General features: G+C 27.6%; 2 protein-coding genes across 5 annotated transcripts in view; both read right to left on the minus strand.

Moving 5' to 3' along the window:
* Nucleotides 1-1145: 1145 nt before the first annotated feature.
* LOC107166349 (isocitrate dehydrogenase [NADP] cytoplasmic-like) lies at nucleotides 1146-6357 on the minus strand. 2 transcript variants are annotated; one of them, XM_089227672.1, is made up of 11 exons: nucleotides 5985-6357; nucleotides 4370-4488; nucleotides 4167-4311; nucleotides 3896-4095; nucleotides 3519-3653; nucleotides 3327-3430; nucleotides 3107-3264; nucleotides 2923-3016; nucleotides 2711-2821; nucleotides 2472-2642; nucleotides 1146-2253 (listed from the first exon to the last, which is right to left on the minus strand). In XM_089227672.1, exons 1-11 carry the CDS (start codon nucleotides 6052-6054, stop codon nucleotides 2214-2216), a joined length of 1347 nt encoding a protein of 448 aa, XP_089083798.1. In that variant the 5' UTR covers nucleotides 6055-6357; the 3' UTR covers nucleotides 1146-2213. The 2 variants fall into 2 exon arrangements, with proteins under 2 accessions (XP_089083798.1, XP_089083799.1); XM_089227673.1 differs by having other exon boundaries at nucleotides 1146-1703; nucleotides 5985-6356.
* A 5262-nt stretch (nucleotides 6358-11619) lies between these two features.
* The window catches only part of Cad96Cb (protocadherin Fat 4-like Cad96Ca), a 66170-nt gene continuing 57264 nt past the window's right edge, over nucleotides 11620-20525 (minus strand). For all 3 annotated transcript variants that reach the window (XM_015514978.2, XM_015514977.2, XM_089227671.1), the window contains 11 exons: nucleotides 20236-20337; nucleotides 20014-20139; nucleotides 19512-19602; nucleotides 19322-19431; nucleotides 18713-19027; nucleotides 17393-17592; nucleotides 17123-17237; nucleotides 16909-17063; nucleotides 16664-16845; nucleotides 15911-16203; nucleotides 11620-11963 (listed from right to left, as the gene is read on the minus strand). In XM_015514978.2, coding sequence (XP_015370464.2) covers nucleotides 11886-11963; nucleotides 15911-16203; nucleotides 16664-16845; nucleotides 16909-17063; nucleotides 17123-17237; nucleotides 17393-17592; nucleotides 18713-19027; nucleotides 19322-19431; nucleotides 19512-19602; nucleotides 20014-20139; nucleotides 20236-20337 — 1767 coding nt within the window. In that variant the 3' untranslated portion in view covers nucleotides 11620-11885. The remainder of the gene's footprint in view (nucleotides 11964-15910; nucleotides 16204-16663; nucleotides 16846-16908; nucleotides 17064-17122; nucleotides 17238-17392; nucleotides 17593-18712; nucleotides 19028-19321; nucleotides 19432-19511; nucleotides 19603-20013; nucleotides 20140-20235; nucleotides 20338-20525) is intronic.

Here is a 20525-nt window from a genome sequence, read left to right on the forward strand (position 1 = left end):
AAATAAAATTTTTAGATAAATTAAATCACAACGTCTATATTACCTATCTAATTACCTATTTAATATTAATTAATTGTTTCAACTTTATCCGTGTTTGTACTTATTTATAATATCTATATGCATTTACAAAATGTCGGCAAAGATACTTTAAACTTATTTAATAAAAATGATTATATTTATAAGTGATAGTAAATTAAATTTAGTTAACCAACATAATATTTTGTATTATATCATTGGGAATAACAAGATTACTTATAAAACTATTTTATATAGGTAGGTGGTAGGCGAGTTTGTCATATACAATTAGGGATGATATTAGGATGCATTGTTAAAATTAGAATTTTTTTAATATGCTTAAAAGGTTGAACAGTCAAAAGAATGGGAATTTAATAAATTATTCTTAAATATTTTAAAATCACTTTTGAATGTTTTATCTTTCAATATAATTTAAACTATTTTAATTTAAGGTGCTGGCATATTTTAAGCAATAATAATATATGTAGGCTGTAGGTACATTAAAGTATTTTTTAATTTTATAGGTATTGGTAATTGACTGTGTCAAAATAGGAAATGCAATTGAATATTAGCCGTGTGTTGTTAAGATATGCAATCCATTGTTATTCATTACCATGATATGTGTTTAATGGATGTCTAGGAAATTAACTTAATATAATCATTTGGCTGTTTTTTTTTTTAAGTCACAAATTAATAACTATTTTGTTTACAAAAAATTCACATAAAGATTCTTTACTATAATATTAAATATATTATATTTTTATATGAGATGTTTTAATTTAAATTACACAAATAATGATTTTTAAAAGTAGCTTTTATTTGATTCAAGTTAATACATCATTGTATAAGTAACAAACGTTTAATTAACTTTTTAGTGTGAATAATTTCTTAAAGAAAATAATGTATGAATCAAATAATTTAATTTGTAAGACACAAAGTGAGAATTGTTATTAGTATTTTAATTAATTCTTAGAAGATACTCATAATTGTAATAAATATGTATTAAATTATACATAAATCCCAATTTTGTACGCGTTTCACATTGTCTAAAACATATTAGTTACTAGGTGTGTATATATCTATATGAGCTTAAAATTTGTCACAGAATATGCAAATGGGATAAACATAAATTATCAATAAATAAATAAATATATATATTTTTCATCAAATAACAATACAAACAATAATTTTATGATAACTTAAATTCATAAAAAGTAAATTTTGACAGTATAAAAATAAATATTTCTGTGAATTGAATTACTCATTAACATACTGTGTTAGTGACACCAGGCTAAACAATCTTTATAAAAAAAAAAAAATACAATTTTCACAGGATATATTCCCCATACAAAGGTTCGTAGATATAAAAATATATATTGTATTATTTAAGCAAGGCATTATTTATAAATACTGACAATATATTTTTCTTATATAGAAGAATTAATCTTGAGCATTCAAATAAATTACCTAAACTATTATTAATAATAGTAACAAACATATTATTTTCAATAGAATAACGTAACTAACAACAATGAATCATTTAGCAGCATACAAATTTGAAATTTTAACATAACAATGGTTGATATTAGAAGCACATGCTAAAAATATAAAGCATTTATTTCATTGGTCATGTCTGAAAAATGTAACTGTGCACTAGAGAGTAGATGATGAAGTGCTATTGAAGTTATCTGCAAAGAAAGAGCTTTTTGTCTCATGTAAATTATCTAGAGTAATTAAAAATTAGAGACTAAAAAGCAAGATATTTATACAAAAACATATTTGACAAATTTTAGTAGTTGAATGTAAATAAAATTTCAATAGTAAAATTTTTAAATTTAAATGTTAACTAAATTGTTTATGTAATATATTCATTTTTATTCCACAAATATGGTTTGTGATTAATATATGTTTTATGTAAGTAAAGACATGTAGGTTTGACCATAGGAAAGCACAATATACTAAATAAAAATCTAAATGCAATGTTGAGTACCTACTATCATAAATTACAAAAGCAGAAAATAAGATATGAATTTTCAATTTTTATTTATTATGTGCAAATTTAATAAAAAAAGTGCAATCATTAAAATATAAATAGCAACTTATTCAAATATATATATATATTATAATATTAAGTATAAAAAGTATGTATATTGTATGGTAAAATAATAAATCGTAATTGCAGCGAAAGGTTAGACTTGTCAAACTGCACCAATCGATGCAAACAGTTTTTTTGTATCCCTGTATACAGGAACAAATAATGGGGTTAAAAAGTGAATTTTAGAAGATTTTAATAATATATTATATGCTAAAATTAAAAATATTTAATTTCTAACAAATGCAATTATTTAAGGTGCATGTATCAACAATTTAAATTAAAATCAGAATGTATGCTCTAAATATATTGTAATAATTTGATATACATTTAACTGTATTGTCTCTCAATTAATTATCCTTACGGTTTCAATTTAATGTCCAAATGTTCTTTCACGCTATCCAAATACTCATTAGTATTCAAATACATTCCTTCTTTAACATTTTTTAAACCATGAATACATGCTGCGAGATCTTTAGTCATATGACCAGCATCAACACTTTCTACACAAGCTTCTTCCAATATATTACAAAATCTATATGATATTATGATCAAATTAGTGTTAATCTATATGTTAAAACAACCAATGTTTATGAAATTTACTTAGTAAGTTCAGGAGTGTTATCAAGCTTTGCCCTGTGTTTAAGACCACGAGTCCAAGCATAAATTGAAGCAATGGGATTTGTTGACGTTAGTTTTCCTTCTTGATGTTGTCTGCAAATAATATATTACTTATTAATCTACATAATATATTGAATTATATTCAGCTTAACATGCTGAATATAATTTTAATAATATATATTATATATTATTACCTGTAATGTCTAGTGACTGTTCCGTGAGCAGCTTCAGATTCTAATGTCTTACCATCAGGGCAAACGAGAACTGATGTCATAAGGCCCAAAGAACCTAGAAATAAATAAATAAATTTAATAAACTGTGATAGCATACTAATTAAATAATTAAAACTAAATTAACACAAAATCTATTTCTACAAACCATATCCCTGAGCAATAATATCAGACATGACATCTCCATCATAGTTTTTGCATGCCCATACAAAACCGCCATCCCCTTTTAATGCTTGAGCTACCATGTCATCAATCAAACGATGTTCATACCAAATATTAGCTTCTTTAAATTGAGACTTGTAGTTTCTGGTTATAATAGTTAAATTACAATTCAATTCATAAAATAAGGCACACCATATCAAACTTACTTTTCAAAAATATCTTGGAAAATGTCTTTAAATCTTCCATCATATTTTTTGAGAATGGTATTTTTTGTAGATAAATAAAGCGGCCATTTTTTCAACAAAGCCACCTTTTTATAAACATTTTATAATACAAATAAATAATTATAATTAAAAATAATTGACAAAATGTATGTATAATTATTTGCTTAAACAAACTTGAAAACTGGAGTGAGCAAATGAAGCTATTGAGTCATCCAAATTATACATGGCCATTGCAACACCAGGGGATTTGAAATCAAACACCTTAAGCTTTTCTACTTGTCCTTTGTGATCAGTAAAAACTAATTCCAACTAAACAATCAAAAATAATCATACTCATTATTATTGTGTTTTACCACAAATAGTCCAGCTAACTCTTAGTATGCAGTCAGAATCAGCAGTTATCAATAATAATTAAATAATTTTCATTTTAATCTATTAAGTCATACTTAATATTATTTTAACTGTAAACCAAAATGCAATTGGTATATGACATTGTATGTATCACATATTAGGAGATAGCCAATAGTTCAAATTAGTACCTAATTACTTACTTGGCCCGGCCTATTAACTATGTAATCAGTAGCTTTGTATTGATCACCATGTGCATGTCTACCAATAACAATAGGTTTGGTCCAACCAGGGACCAGTCTAGGAATAGTCTTACATATAATTGGTTCTCTAAAAACTGTTCCGCCAAGAATATTACGAATTGTGCCATTAGGACTGAGCCACATTTTTTTCAATTTAAATTCTATAAAATACAAGTACTTAATTAATCAATAGTTTTATAAAGTTTAATTACAATATTAAGCGTTTTTATACCTTCAACACGAGCTTCGTCTGGCGTTATTGTTGCACATTTAATGCCCACATTATGTTTTAATGTAGCTTCTGCAGCATCTATAGTTACTTGATCATCAGTTGCATCTCTATGGGGTAGACCAAGATCATAGTACAAGCAATCTAACTATAAGATAAAATGAATTATAAAATATTTAAGACAGATAAATGATTATAAAACAAACTTTGATATAAGGAAAAATTAGTGTTTCTTTTATTTTTTCCCACATAATTCTAGTCATTTCGTCACCATCCATTTCAACTATGGGATTTTTAGCCAAGATCCTTGTTGAAGCTGTAACATCTAAAATAAAATACAAAAACCAATCAATTACATGTACACACTTCATTACTACCTATCTTTGTTTTTAAGTCTTATATTATTTGATAAGGTTAGAAGAAACTAATTCCATTCAATTGATAAAAAATGTAACATAATTTAGTACTTTTATGATTTACATAGGTAATACTATAATGTCTATTAGAAAATTTTAATTCTTTTAAAATAACGATTATTTTTGCTTTTTTAGTCATAAGTTATTCTTGGAAATTTTTCAAAATTGTTTATATAATTTTAAGAGGACATCACATGCTTTGTTTACTCCATCTTACATGCACATAATATAGTAAATTGTAAATTCTGAATAATCCATTTAAATTTGTTAGATTGAGACAATGCAATCAGGTGTAGCGTCTTCTTAAAAGCTGCTAAAAATAATAATGCACTTTCTTAATTTGAAATTAGATATGCAATATTGCCAATATAATTAGCTATTATAGTTCACAAAAATACACAATATAATGTGAAGTACTTATTACCTAATCATTATAATTACATAATATTATAATGTACCTAAGTTAGATAATTGCAAGTGTCTATTGATGTGTGTATACTGACTATATCATTAGCCAAACAACAAATTATGACCTATTTTTTTTCCACAGTAAAGATATAATGTACACTTTGTAACTTTTGATAAATATCTATATAGGTATAACATTTAATTTCCGGGAGCCATCATTAGTAAAACAATAATTTTCTAAGCTTAAAACAATAATTATAATATTTAAACAATTCCAAAAATCTATTGTAACATTTAATTATATAATAATGATAACTTGTATGAATAAATTACTATAACCAATATTCTAAATGTTGTAACAAAAATTTAAAAACATTTTATTTTTGCATCAATAACATTACAATAGGTAAGCAAGTAAATGCGGAATTCTAATGATTTTTGGAATGATTTAAAAATATTTTCCTTATTATAATTATAAATGTAAAAATTGGATAAATAAATAATTCGGCCACAATGAATAGGTAATAAAAATGTATGATTTAACTTCAATTTACACATCTTACTGAACAACGCAATCAGTTATTACTACTTACTATTTTATTAGTTAAATACAAATTACAAATATACTAGGTAAATAACAAATTTACCAAATACATAATCGGATCATAGTGCCTATATAATATCTTAATTTTAAAACTCTGATTCACCAATCATATATGATTATTTTAAGTGTACCTAATTAATTATTTACTAATACAAAAATGTTTGAAACATGTATAGTGATCATCTCAACACCACAGCTATTAAAAACTAGGCACGTTGAAATTATATACCTACTAGATAAAATATAGGTACTCTTTGCAAACCCATATGTTCTATATAGTCAATAGTTCATTTGTAAGACCGATTTAAATTAAATTTAATATTTATGCTACCTTCAGATTAAAACACGTGAAATTTGATTTACACATTTTATGACACAATATTATAGACTTACAATTGCGGTTACGAGCCAAACATGTAGACTTGGCGAGTCCAGCAGTCAATCCCAACAACTTCTTCGCCATGGTCCTGTCAATTTGTTTGATACAACGTAGGTATAAAAATCCTAGTCTAGGATGACTAGAACCAGAAAGAAGTTTACGTCAAACACGAGACAAACGAATTGGCCGACTGGCCCGACTGTGGATCGTAGTGTACTAGTGTCGGCAGTCTGCACTCGGCGCCTCGGTGGCCGTGGTGATAGTCAACAACAACTCCGATAGTCTAATTCCGAAGTCTGTTGAATACACTGGTTGAATAATATAATTGAATTTCTTACTATTATTATTATTATTACTACTTTGGAGTTCGGATTTCGATTCGTTCAACAGTGTTAAATCATGGCGATAATATGATAGTATTGTTATTGTTTTGATCCAACGTCCGAGTTGATAACGCGTTATAGACAAGACCAGTGTGACCTGCGCGCTGCGCGGCCGCGGCATGACTGCATGAGTGACACTCGTCGAAAGCGATAAATGATTACGTTGGACTCCGCTCGAACCAATAATTTTGTACAGCATTTTAATTTTTAGTTGAAAATATAAACGATAAAAATTGACTGTCGTCAATTGGGTGAGCATCATAGGTAATAAATTATAACCATTGATATTAAAATCAATGATATGACTATTAATCAGAAGGTGGTACAAAAGTACAGAATAAAATTAAAAACGTTACTAAATATGAATTGAATGAAGTTGAAATATTATTATGACTTCAGAAAAATTGATAAATTAAGCAAACACCTAGCAATTATTCCTATCTATGTATAAATTTATACCTAAGTACCTACCTACCTAATACATTTTCTACCTAAGTGGTTAGGTTTTCGTCAGCGGTATCGTATAAGATAATGGTACCTCCATCTGGTATCTGGTATATAAAATGTTTAGGAGCCAGTCCACAGACATGAATTTAATAACATTTAATGATTCTGAGTGGAATAATACAACGGGTTGATTGCATACCTTATAAGTTATGATTTTTCTCTGTCGACGCTTTTGTGTTTTACTTAATAAAAATATCGTATTCAGGAATTAACAGCTTACAACCATTAACATTGATTGGAAATCTTACAGATAGCAATTAATAAAAACAAAGTAGGTAGGTACGTAAATAATAAATATTATATTAATATTAATTATTATGCAATATGCATGTCTAAGAAATAAGAATATATTACGAAAAGATAACTATTTTTACCATTATTACTCGACGGTATACAAAAGAAAGGTAGGCAAGTGAGTACCGCTCTGCACCTCTGCTGCTGAGTTGGTCTTGAGTCACTCTAATGGACGTGTTAAATTCAAAATGTTAATTCTCAAAAGTACCGACTAGATCCAATTTCTATCCCTAAAGTTGAATATCAAACATATAAAAAAAACTCATCATTATACAAACAAATACATTCATCGCACCGTTCAGAATTTAAAATTATGATATTTTCAGTACCTATGTATATTTTTTTTAAATCATTAAAACTTCGAATGCGTCCAATTCAAGATATACATGAATAATTTGGGTATACGGATTGCTTTAAAATAGTATTTATATAATTTATTTACGTTAATACCTGTCATCTAATATGTCCCAGCAGCAGTCGCGGATCTAGCCTACATTAACAGAGGGGGTGGAAGGGTGGATTATAAATATCTAAATATATTTACTATTTACCTACTGGTATATATATATATATATATAATATTATAAATATGCAGTAATTGCTTATTGATTACAATGAATACATTTTTTCTTAAGTCCAATTGAATGTCTTTATTGAATTATTTCCAATTTAAAATTATCCTTCTATTATCAGATTTCACAATAAAATATTATATACAAATTTAAATGTAAAAACATGTAAATCGTATTATAACAAGACCAATCTTCTATATTTTGCTGATAGAGCATATAATATGTCAATGACTTCATCATGGTGATGGTTTATTTCGACATCTCAATGAGCGGGACCTTACTGCAGTTTAAACGTAAATCATAAAGCAACAGAACAAAACTGCAGAAATTCAATGTTCAGCTAGGTAGGTATTTAAAGGATTTATAAAAAAGCAAAACCTTTCGGTGAAATATAGAAAATATTAGCGCTGCGATAAAATAACATTTTAGCATGATATCCGATGAAAACTACGGAATAAAATTTATTATTCCAAGACTAAATTATATGGTAAAGTATAATGAGGTTACTTGTATATAGTCGTATCAACCATATTCATATCGAAACGACGTAATTATACTTTATTTACATAGTTATAAATTTCTTTTGTTTCTTTTTGTTCTTGCGCTGTTCGTGTTTAAAAATTGATTTTTTTTCGTATGACGTGTTATATTGTACCTAATAGTTTGATACTTACAAATTTACATATCTATTACCTATATCAGCTTATTGTATACATGTATAGATAAAATGTAACTAGGTCTCGAGTTTAAAGTCCAAAGTAGGTGTATATGTATATGCAATACAGCAAATATTTAGGTGGTAACTATATTATTATGTATTTATGTATACCTATATTTAGTTTAATATTTTATCTGTAATCTGTACGTACACGTCAAAGATATTTCACACATTTTATTTTCATTTTTTCTTCTGTTTTTCGGAGGTACGAATTTCTTTTAAATAATTAATAAACATTTTATTTATTTATATTTTAAAATAATTTCAAACAGAATATCTACGCATTATTACGAAAATAAATGTATTATAATTTATAGCATATACAGTATATTATAATATTATTTAGACATTTAAAAATATGTATATAATCAATTATTAAGCAATATGCATAAACCAAATGCTTCAATAAAAATAGTTTTGCATTAAGAACAAAACAGCAGAACATGCATATAGTTATAGCCATTGAGTCGTTATGGCTATTATTATTGAACCACATGCGGAAAACGATCTATTATAGCCTATAGGTACCTATAACCTATTAGCAATTATATATTTTATAGAGAGTTTATTGATAAAACATAATGTCGTTTATATAGAATTAATCAGAGATTTAAATAACATACAATAGTAGATATTATTCAGTAAACTAAAAAAAAATATTTGGAATCTACATTCACTTTTTTCGACAAAATTTAAATAATATCATTTTATGCACCTATATCTAATATGACATTATTTAATTATTATACTTTAAAAATACTTCCATACCATTTTCGTTATTCTAACTTTAATATATTTAAAAGTTTCACAGTTTTGTATACTAAAGTTTTTTAAAACCAATTTAATCAAGTGTTATGGATTTTCGAGAATTTATGAGTTACTTAAAACATAGAACATCGAAAACATTTTATTCGATAATATAGTCACGCGATTAAATGTAGAACATCGACGTCATAAGCATATGCTTATACTTATATAACTTATTCCGTATTTGTGCGTTAGGTTAGGTTATCCGATAGCAACAATATTAATACTTAGTATAGGTACCTCGGGTACATAGAATTAGCTTTGCAATTTATAAATGATAAAAAAAAATTCGAATAATTCCAAACATTATTATATTGTTTATAATATGCTATCATTAAGCTCTAAAAATATAATGAGCGTTATACACTTTAAGTCCATATTAAGCTATATTACAGGTTAGATTATTTATTATGTTAAAATTATTTATGGTACCTAGGTACTTACTTAATACCTATATATTATTTTTAACACACTGATTTTAAACTCCAACGGTTCAAAAATTGTGTTCAAAAAATTGTGCAGATGAACAATAGTCAATAATGGCTACAATGTCAACAACATATATCTTATAATATGTCATTGGAAAATTAGTAAAATTATTTGTCTATTGTCTTTTACACAGACATACTATATAAACAGCAGGTATAGACTATTAAATCATATACAATTAAATAAATCATAGGACATAGGAGTGCTCAGAGTTTCAAGTCAGGTGCAGCGAAAATTTTACCGGCCTATTTTTAATTTTTTTATACAAACTGCAAGTATATATATATATATATATATATATATATATTATTATTATACATGATCTAGGGGAAACGGTGATAATAAAATTAATATTAGTGTACTTGCTGTATTTTTATTGCAGTACATGGACCAACCTATAATTATAAATGTTAATAAAATTTTATTCATTGGGTAAAAAAGTTTAAAAATGTAATATAAGACTCTCCATAACTCGATATAATATAATTTCGAAAATATTTTAAATACCTAGTACGTATGTTATTAAGTACATAGGCATGTTTTTTTTATTAAACAATTTATTAAATTGAAAATTTACAAATTATTTAGTTGTTTAAAATTTGTTAACACATTCAACTTTCATAGCTGAGGATTAAAAATTTAAAACAAGGTTTTACTTAAAGTATTTAATTCTGTAATAAATAAATCCAAACTATATACAGTTTTTGTTTATAGTTGTTTGAGTTGAATCTTGGATGTAATTATAATAATTATAATAATTAACCAAGAATAATATTTTTAGTTACATATATGTATATTGTTGTAATTTAAAAATATTATCTGTTGGTACTTAAAATTTCTAGGGTATACTTCATATTCTTATTGTAATAGTTAAGTCGTTAAAATTACATATATTAATTTTTTATAATATATTGTATATACTATGAATGACTAAGGGAGTTGGATATATAATGAATCTGAATTGATTAATTTGGAATTTATTTTATAAGTACCTACATTAAAAAAAAAAAAAAAAACAATAAATATCCTAGGTTTATATGGTATTATTTGTATTATATCATTGAATTCAAATTTAATACCAACCATTGCAATAACCCATTTGTAACCTACTATACAGTAGACAGTAGAGTGACAAACACTTACCTATTTTTTTAAATTTGATTTTAACTCCAAAAATTGAAAGATGACAATTTTTTATTGAATTCACTTTTTTAATATAACGTTTTCAGGAATATGGGGGTTAATATAAAATATGGTAAAATCGATTTCAAGTAGACTTGGTTACAAAGTTAAATGTGATTTTAGATTTCTTATCGCTACCAATTGGTATATTTGGCAAAGAAAGAATTATTATATCTCGCGTGTAATAGACAAAGACTGAAGATCACTGGGTGGAATCTCTCTAAATATAGACCTATCTAAATACAGAAAAGATTAGCTTGGTAATTTAATACACTCTTTGGATAACAATCTTATTTTTTATTGAACATTATACGGTCATAGGCCAGCTTAAACTGCTGGACCTTTTCAGCCCTCACAAATCTATTCAATCCATTCAAGTGCAGAAATTACATCCTGCTAACTGCTGCCTTTGTGACATGTGCTCATTCCACTGCCCACGCATAATATGACAAAAATACTCAAATACACAATGAGGAATGTATACATAATATTATTATCAACTCCAGTGAATTGTAAACATAGCCCTACGTCAGATGCAACAATTTTAATAACTTTTTTTGTATTCTTATTTATTGAACAGCAATTGTAGATGTTTAATAAACATATAAAATATAGGTAGTAGATATTTTATATAATTCAGTCCGTATATGAGACACAAATTTTAAAGAAATAAAGTTAAAATAATTACAAAAGGAAATTAAAAATCTACATGATTATTTCTATACAATTATATGTTTATAAATATATATATATTATGTATAAGAGCTATACTTAACATATCATCATATATCTATATGACTACATTTAACATGATAAAAAGAGAAATTAATTATTTATTTATATACACGTTTTATGACGTATCTATCTAAGTATAAATTTAATAATATATGAATAACTTATGTTATAATTTTGATCTTATCACATACTTAAGATTTTAATTTAATTTCGTATGACCGAAATATTCTAAAAATAAACGGTTAAATTGTCTTCTCTTCTCGTTTCTTCTACTGGAGTCACACTGACACTTGGATCGATTTCACGCTAAACAATAAAACACAAAACAATTAATTAGATGTCATGATTAAAATAAAAAAAATAATTAAATAATAATTAATAGTAATACAATATAATTATTGATTAGCATACACATCCAAGCCTAGGAAAGTTGATGATAATTTTTAACCGATTTCAGTTAATACACATGCGCATATAAGGGGCCTAAGAAGGATCTGGGAGGCTAAGCTCCTCCTAAACTTCATATACTCCTGCACATTATAAGTGTCTAATATAAACAAGAGCTTCAGCCCTACCTCAAATCTCAAACATTATTCGTGCCTATGAGTTAATATAAAATATTTTAAAAAGTTTAAAGTTAACGGTTATCCTAATTTTTTTTAACTTAGTTATGATAGAAGTTAAAATGTTGTTATATATTTACTTATATTTCAAATTTAAATAGCCAGTAATATGATTTATTATAGTTTAAATCATTACAAAAGTAAACTTTATGAAAATACATCATAAACAATGATTGTACCTATTATATTTATTATTTAATTATGTATTAATGAATTAACGTGAATTAAATTTGATTAATAGTAATTCATTATTCATTAACTTGATATAAATAAAAATCAGTCAAGTTAATAAGTACCTAATAGACAATAGTTAATGAAAATCAAATTTAAAAAAGTTGAGTTAAAAAATTAAAATTCTCTTAACTTTATATTTTTAACTCATTAACTCGTTTATTCCCAGGCTTATATAGTACACCTATACTGTATGTATACTACTCAACAAGAATGTTTAATAGATCGTTAGTTTTTTAAATTTTTTAAGCATATAACAGCAGACTAACTTTTCTCAATGATATGCGTAAAAATATCGTAGATATTAAATATATCTTATAAAAATTCAAAAAGACTGTGTGTTAATACTTAATATCACGAATAATAGTGTTATTTGCCATTTTTATTAATTGGCAGGTACACAGTTAACATACATTAGAGTGATTATAAATTATAATAATTATAATAGATAATAATATGGAATAAGTATCAAACACCTATTATTTATAATATCGGTAAATTTAAAATAAAAGTTAAAATGTACATTATATTATATTATACTCAAATTCAATAATAATAATAATAATAATAAAACGTTTAGGTACTACACATTTTCTAAAAAAAAATATAAGCGTATAATTTCAGTTTTTTAAGCAATTTAAAATTAGGTACCTATCTAAAAACATTATGCACATGATTGTACACTGCGTGTCGTAAATCACAAAATATTTTAGTTAAGTTTCACCTTTACCATTATATTATAATATTTAAGTAATACCTAGGTTGATTGAATTCACATCACCAAACTTGTAATTATGCTACGTATAATAAATGGTTAAACAAACTTAATCGTGAAAAATATTTTACTTTTTAATTTCATTCGGAAACTTCTCGTTTCCTTCATTGACTATAATAGTGTAGTCAGTATAGATAACTACTTACTTATATAAACCAAACTGTCACGTATAAATTGTCATCTCGAACTTAACTTTCTATATTGCTTTTAGATTAGCAGTTTAAGTGTTTTGACTGTTTTCGAACTCAATAATTTAGAACAAAGAACTGCAGTGGTTGAAGTAGTACAATAAAATAAAATATATACCTATTTAGTTAATGAATTCGATATGCTTTGATAACTTCATTAATTTATTTTATGTTAAATGCTATTAACCATAAAATATATTCTAATTTTTGTAATAAAATGTTAATCAAGAAAATTATCCTGAAACATAATTTTATTAAGAACAGAGTAACGATAATAATTGTAATAGACGCTAAGGAGGCTTTCATGTTTGACCTCAATTTTTAAGCTAATACAAAAATGTATGATAGTTAGCAGAATAATTATCAGCGATCTTTAGTTTATTTTTTCAAGTTTTTCAGAAGTTAATATGTAATGACAGAGTCTAGAGAATCACTTATATACTAAAGTTTTGCATGTACCTATTTATATGTATTCTATAAATGTAAAATAAATAAATTACTTTTACATTATTAGAAATGGACAACGGCGGGTAAACCCATTGATAGGTATTAAACAAATAATTTTAAATACCTATAATATTATTGTTATTATAGGAACTAATATAACAGTAATATTTATAAATTATGCATAAAATAATTGTATGGTTTGAATAATAGTAAAAAATGTTTTTAATTTTTAGTAAGCCAAGGGCGTAATAATTATATTTACAATAATTGTAAGTATAATAATGAAATCCCAAGACTAAACAATGTTTAATAATATGTTTGAATAGGGAATATATTTTAAAATTTTAATTTATCATTCATAAGTACCTAACCATAAAGTTTCATAGATCTAAATTTCATCTATGTAGATATTTTACTTAAAGTTTAGAAATCATTTTTTTAAATTTATTCACAGTATAGCATCAATTTATGACTCAACATACGTATGGTTAACCATCACTAACCTCATATTGTTCAGACAATTCTCACGAGTTTTTCAAGTATAATTTATCTATTACCTTATATAATTTATAGTTAAAATGTATTTCTAAATTTTTACTTTAAGGGGCATCGCTACTGCCGTCAATTTTAGCTGAAAAGACCTAAAGTATCGACAAAATTAAAGTTATTTAACGCTGATCCGATTTTGATTCTGAAAAAATTTAAACTCCTAAGAAAATTGATCCTACGATGAAGCACTTTGTAAAAATTAAATTTTATATTATTGTGAATTTTAATTGAAAACATGAACTTTTTGAATCATAATTAAAATTAAAATTAATATCAAAAAAGGAATATGTTTCGTATGATCTATAGACATTTTTCTGCTGAATTCAAATATATTTTAGAATCAAAATCAGACAACGTTAAGAGGACGCCACACCCGCATATTGTGTTGTCTCCGTATTACAAGTGTATAACATAGCAAAATCTGTTTAGCGCGGGACAACTTTACTCCCTTTGTATTTATTGTAGAATTACCAAAATTCCACAACGCATAGGTAAGAACTTTATCTGTCGTAGCGTCGTTATTTTTTTTTGATAACATAAATATAATTAAAGTTATAAGCTTAAGAAAATGCATTTATTTTTTATTTTTTCATTAAATTACTTAAAATTATTGGTTTGTGCTATCAAAAAAATAACGACGCTACGACACAGATAAAGTTCTTACCTATGCGTTGTGAAATTTTGAAAATTCTATTATAAATATTTAGGGAGAAAAGTTGTCCCGCGCTAAACAGATTTTGCCTACTATCTTAACTAACTTTAATTTTGTCAAAACATACTTATTCGTTGTTGTAAAATTCGTGTAGTGAAATTTATATGGTTATCAAGTTATTGACATGCGTATGCGCATTCGAGAGAGATTTCTGCATTTAATTTCACTCACACTAATAATCATTTGCAACTAACACAGATTCTGGGTGGCAATCATAGGCATGTACAGGGGCAGTGGCGTAGCCAGGGGGGGGTTTTGGGTGTTATAACCCTCCCCCTCAGCCGTATTTATATCAAAAATATAATGTTTATAATATAGGAATACAATCATTTGGTCGTGGTAAAATGTATTCTGTTATTAAAACCCCCCCCTAAAAAAAATCCTGGCTACGCCACTGTACAGGGGGGATGCCGGGTATGCCATGGCATCTCCTGCAGTCTGCTCAGTTAGCTTGTTTTATGTTTTTACTTTTAATAGTGAAAACTATCAATATTATCAAAATTTTTATCACAACGTAACGTAACATAGAGTTTTGTAGTTATGTATAATATTTTTTTTTGAAAATTTTTTTTTTTTTAAAGTTGAAATATGGTGGCATCTCTTGCGAATAAATTCTGCGTACGCCTATGGTGGCAATGACGAGATTAGAAATTGCCTAAATTTTATTGCCCCTCAAATAAATACCGTAGCGAAACAATATGCATCTAATTTTAATTTATTTTACTTACCGTCATGTGGGCACACGAATTACGATCATCCCAGCTGAGTTTCTTAACACGTTTAGGGATAGCCTCGGTGGGCCAATGAGGCATTCTGGAAAATCTGCTCACTGGGCTTGGTGTGGCTGTGGTTGTTGTGGTCGAAGAACCGGCGGGAGATCGGCCACCGCCTCCACCACCTCTGGGGACTTGTGGTGGAGCCGGTGCAGGGAACTTGTGCCTAGATCGAGGAAGTGTTTGCTGTACTGCACCCATTTTAGTTCGACCATTTCCATTAGTTGTTCCAGGAAACATTCTGGTTGCTATTGTAAAATTATAAAAATTATGGAAACAGTAAGTTATTATTACATTATATTAATAAAGCATACCAATAATTCACATTTTACATGAAAAATATGAATGTGTTTGATGTTATAATAAAATTGTATTTTAGAAAGTAGAGAAATATTCGAATATATTTTTGCGTAAATGATCATATAAATACCTACAATTTTATTTAAGTTTATTTTGTATAATTGTTCGACCAGGCAATTTTTAAATATAATTAAGTAATCGAATAAATAAATGATCAAATAATTTTATAGTAAAATAAATTATCTGAACAAAAAACAAACTTTTTTTATTCAAAAACCCATTTATTATTATTATAATTTTTAAAAAATCAATCAAATAGTTAGATGAACATTTTCCTTATACTCTGGTGTTTTATTATTTAAATTTCAGATCATACGCGCTATTATGTATAGTTAAAAATATACAAACTTTTAACTGTCGCAGTGTATAAAGGATCAGCAGAGTCTTCTTTTGGATTGAATAAAGGATTTTGCATTTTGGTGCCGACCCCAACTAAACGTTTTTCGTCATATATTGGATTGGTACGTTTAAATCCTTCAAACTTAGTGCGCACGTCGAAATTTGTCGCAGTGCCAAGTTTCGGTCGTTTACTAAAATATTGATTAAGTGATAAATGAGTATTGAATAAATGTTTTTTGAATTAAATCAAATACTTTTTTTGAATATGAACGATCAATGCTATTATAACTAAGCTGAGGGCGCCCAAAATAACTCCGAATATCACGAATACTGTATAGCTGTTAGCAGATGTCCGACCAGCAGATCTGACAATCGTGTCCGGCAAATGTACAATGATGGGCACCGAAGCCTATGAAAAATATAAAATATTATAAAACAAGAATTAGATAATATAAATTGGGCACCTACTTGTCTTGGAGGAATTCCAGTGTCTGTAGCTATGGCAACTAGATGTGCCGTGGAAGTATTAAGATCTGATAAATCGCCTAGTACAATGTCTCCCGAATCTTCAATAGCAAACATTCTAAAATATGAACAAACGTTAATCAGCTTAAATTTTATAAAAATTATTACATTTGTTATTTTTGATATGGACTAGACCATTACGTAAGTATTAGCCATTAGGTTTGCTAGTTACTAGTTATAGTATGATAAAATAATGTTACGTATTGATTATACCTAGATTCCGGTCCTCTCAATGCCAAGGTAACACGATCGCCACGATCACCATCTGCAGCTTCCACTTTACCGATCACCGTGCCCGGTAGTAGTTGAGATAAAGAGATATCTGGCACATAAAACTCGTATTGTGGGTATCGGAATCTTGGATCCCAATCATTAACGTTCAGTACGGTGATGTTGACAAATGCAGAAGTGTTCTGTTAATCACGGTAATAAATAATAATATGATTCATATCAAAAGTAAAATTCAACATTATCTTTCTGTATTTTGTATAATTAGTAATAAACTAATAACCAACTTAATATATATTTATACATTTGAGGATTCTCTTGTTATTTTTTGTTGTCAACATAGAGCCGGCAGATAACTCAAACAAAATTTCTCAACCTGAATCCTTATAGCACCACACTAAAATTAAAGACAATGAAGAACCCCACACATTTAGGGCCATAAAGTCAATATCAAAATTCTCAAGAGTATGGTCATACTAAAGTATATTGTAGATATTATAGCCCTCGATGTGTCTGAAACGCCAATGTGGTGACATGGGAAGAAGCAACCTTTTATAAACGTTTATTTACTAGATTAGAAAAATTAGAAAAACCCATTGATACATATTTTATAACCTTACAATTCCCTCCAGTTTTAAAGATTTACGTTATTATAAGCAATACATTTTTTTTTTTGATTTGGTGTTATAAGTCATGATATAAGTGCAGAATAAAAACACTGTTAAATAATAAATTAAATTATGATCATTTAAAAGGATATAATGTCTTATAAATAGTTGTAAATCAGACCGGTTGTAAATCATTTAACCGGTTTTGGTTCCAGAGGACAAAACTATATATAACATTATATCAAAATAGTATAATGAGGTAAAAGTTTTACACGGAGTTCTTAGTAAGAACAGTTTGGTTCACCAAAACCAGTCAACATAAAAACAAAACTTCGGAAGACAACCAAAAGGAATACATCTGCAGTATAATAAATATTCTAGTTGTAGTCTACCTACTAGACGTAAGTACCTATATAATGTGTACAAGTTTGTTTCATAAAAATCCATCTTAACAATACAGTGAAACCTCTAAATACTGGACACTCTCGGTCGCTTAAATGTCGTCCGCTATTTGGAGGTGTCCGCTATTAAGAGGGGAAATACAATGAGTACACATTTCACCGTTCCCAAAATTCCGTCCGCTATTTGGATGTGTCCGCTATTGAGAGGTGTTCGTCAAAAGAGGTTTCACTGTATATATTAAAATGTAATATTATTATATAATATTTAATAATGTCAGATAGATTATGGCACCTACCATAAAACTATCGGTGGCAAAAGCATAAAACACATAATTGTCAATCGTTTCGTAATCTAGTGGTTTTTTCAAAACAATGTCGCCGTTGACCGAAATCGAAAATATGTCCGTGTAGTTGCTTAGCCAATACTTCAGCCGTTTGTCCTTTGGCTTGTTAGTGATCACGGTCAGTAGGACGCTATCTAACGGCACGTTTTCCAACACTCCTGCCTGATAGTGGTCTTGTAAAAACTGTAGTTCACGAAGAGACGTACCCGGTCGACTTATAGCCAACGTGGCCAACGCATAACGATCGGCGTTATCGAATTGTGTGGCCTGAAATACATAATATAATTTTTTTTCAGTCCAGTGATGTCACCTGCAATACGGTAATTCATAGACGAAAATAATACTGGTGGTGTTAGGGGGGAGTTAGATGGGTGTTAGGGGGAGTTAGGGGTGGAGTTAAGCGCTTAAGTTTCCCGTTAAAAAAAAACCTGAAGATATTCAAAAAGTCCGATATAGACCTGAGCTTCAGCCTCCTCCCACAAAATCTCAAACATTTTATTTTCGCCTATAATGCGGTCACTGCGTGCTATATGCGTACAATACGGAGTTGACTATACATACTCGAATGACCATGGTGACCGGTTGCAATAAATCGTCTTCTGGAATGGCACGTTTGACAGTAACACTTCCCGAAACTCTGTCTAGTTCAAAGTATCGAGAGTCTTGAGTATCTAAATTATGACATAACCGAAAAAGTTTAACTTTTAACGTATAACTATTCGTATTAACTTAATTTTAAATATGTACCAACCCGAGTTTAGAGTATAAAAAATATTAGCGTTTATTCCGAGGTCTTGATCGTATGCAGCGATTTCTCTTGGAAACACCCTAAGTTTTGTGCCCTGGTTAAGTAGTAAATAAAAGGTACATTGTTATAATATATTGTAACAAAAAAAATGCCTAATAATTGTGATCATGCCTGTAGTAAGGTTAACGAGTATTTATTTTGCTATTCCATAGAAGAAATTAAGTTCGTTAAAAACTGTATGATACATAACTATCATACCACAAATGCATATTAGCATATTATGAAAAATATTATTTTATATTTTTACCCACTAAAAATTTACAAAGATGTACCTATGTGAAATATTTATTTTTTATTTTGCAAGAAAATAATAATCGAGTTTTTGCATATTAAGAATTTTTACAATTTTTAACACACGGGTTTCTAATATTTTTAGAGTACATTAAATTTAAGGCCACGGTTATGATCACTTTATTGAAAAGTTTTGGTGTTTAATTTTCGTTACTTTGACAGCATTATCAGGTAAAGTGGCAGTATATCTTTCGTCGTAAAACTTAGGATTTTGATCATCTGCATCAATGATGTTAACAAATATGATTGTATCTGTGTATTGCGGTGGGTTGCCTTGATCCTAAGACAAACCAATTCGTATGAATTTATCGTATGCAATAATATATTATATAGGTATAGTTTTATTCGTCATTTTAGTAGGTTGGCATAAAATTACCTGTGCTCGAATACCGATGGTAAAATTTGAAAGGGTTTCGTAGTCCAACGCTTTTCTTAACACCAGAGTTCCTTCTATTCCGTTAACGAAAACGAAAAAGTCCTGTAATAATCATCATAACACAAACTCGTAAATATCACTATTATAATTATATAGTTCGATCTATAGTGCGTTGAAATATAAACTCTCTATTGTGACGCACGGGTCCAGAGTTCCAGACCCTTCAGTGAAAATCTTCTAGGGGCCAATCATTTAAAACATATAATATATCAGGTGAGACAAACATGATG

This window comes from Diuraphis noxia, unplaced genomic scaffold (genome assembly GCF_037042655.1).
Source record: "Diuraphis noxia isolate RWA-SAM2 unplaced genomic scaffold, SU_Dnox_SAM2 contig0004, whole genome shotgun sequence".
Taxonomy (NCBI): domain Eukaryota; kingdom Metazoa; phylum Arthropoda; class Insecta; order Hemiptera; family Aphididae; genus Diuraphis; species Diuraphis noxia.

What these genes read in the sequence shown, in the direction of transcription:
- LOC107166349 (XM_089227672.1), bottom strand. Translation starts at nt 6,054, where the DNA reads ATGGCGAAGAAGTTGTTGGGATTGACTGCTGGACTCGCCAAGTCTACA. An exon ending in TTTGGCTCGTAACCGCAATT is followed by an intron (nt 4,489 to 5,984) that starts GTAAGTCTATAA and finishes ATTTTATTTTAG; the next exon opens with ATGTTACAGCTTCAACAAGG. An exon ending in TAGTTAATAGGCCGGGCCAA is followed by an intron (nt 3,654 to 3,895) that starts GTAAGTAATTAG and finishes TTGATTGTTTAG; the next exon opens with TTGGAATTAGTTTTTACTGA.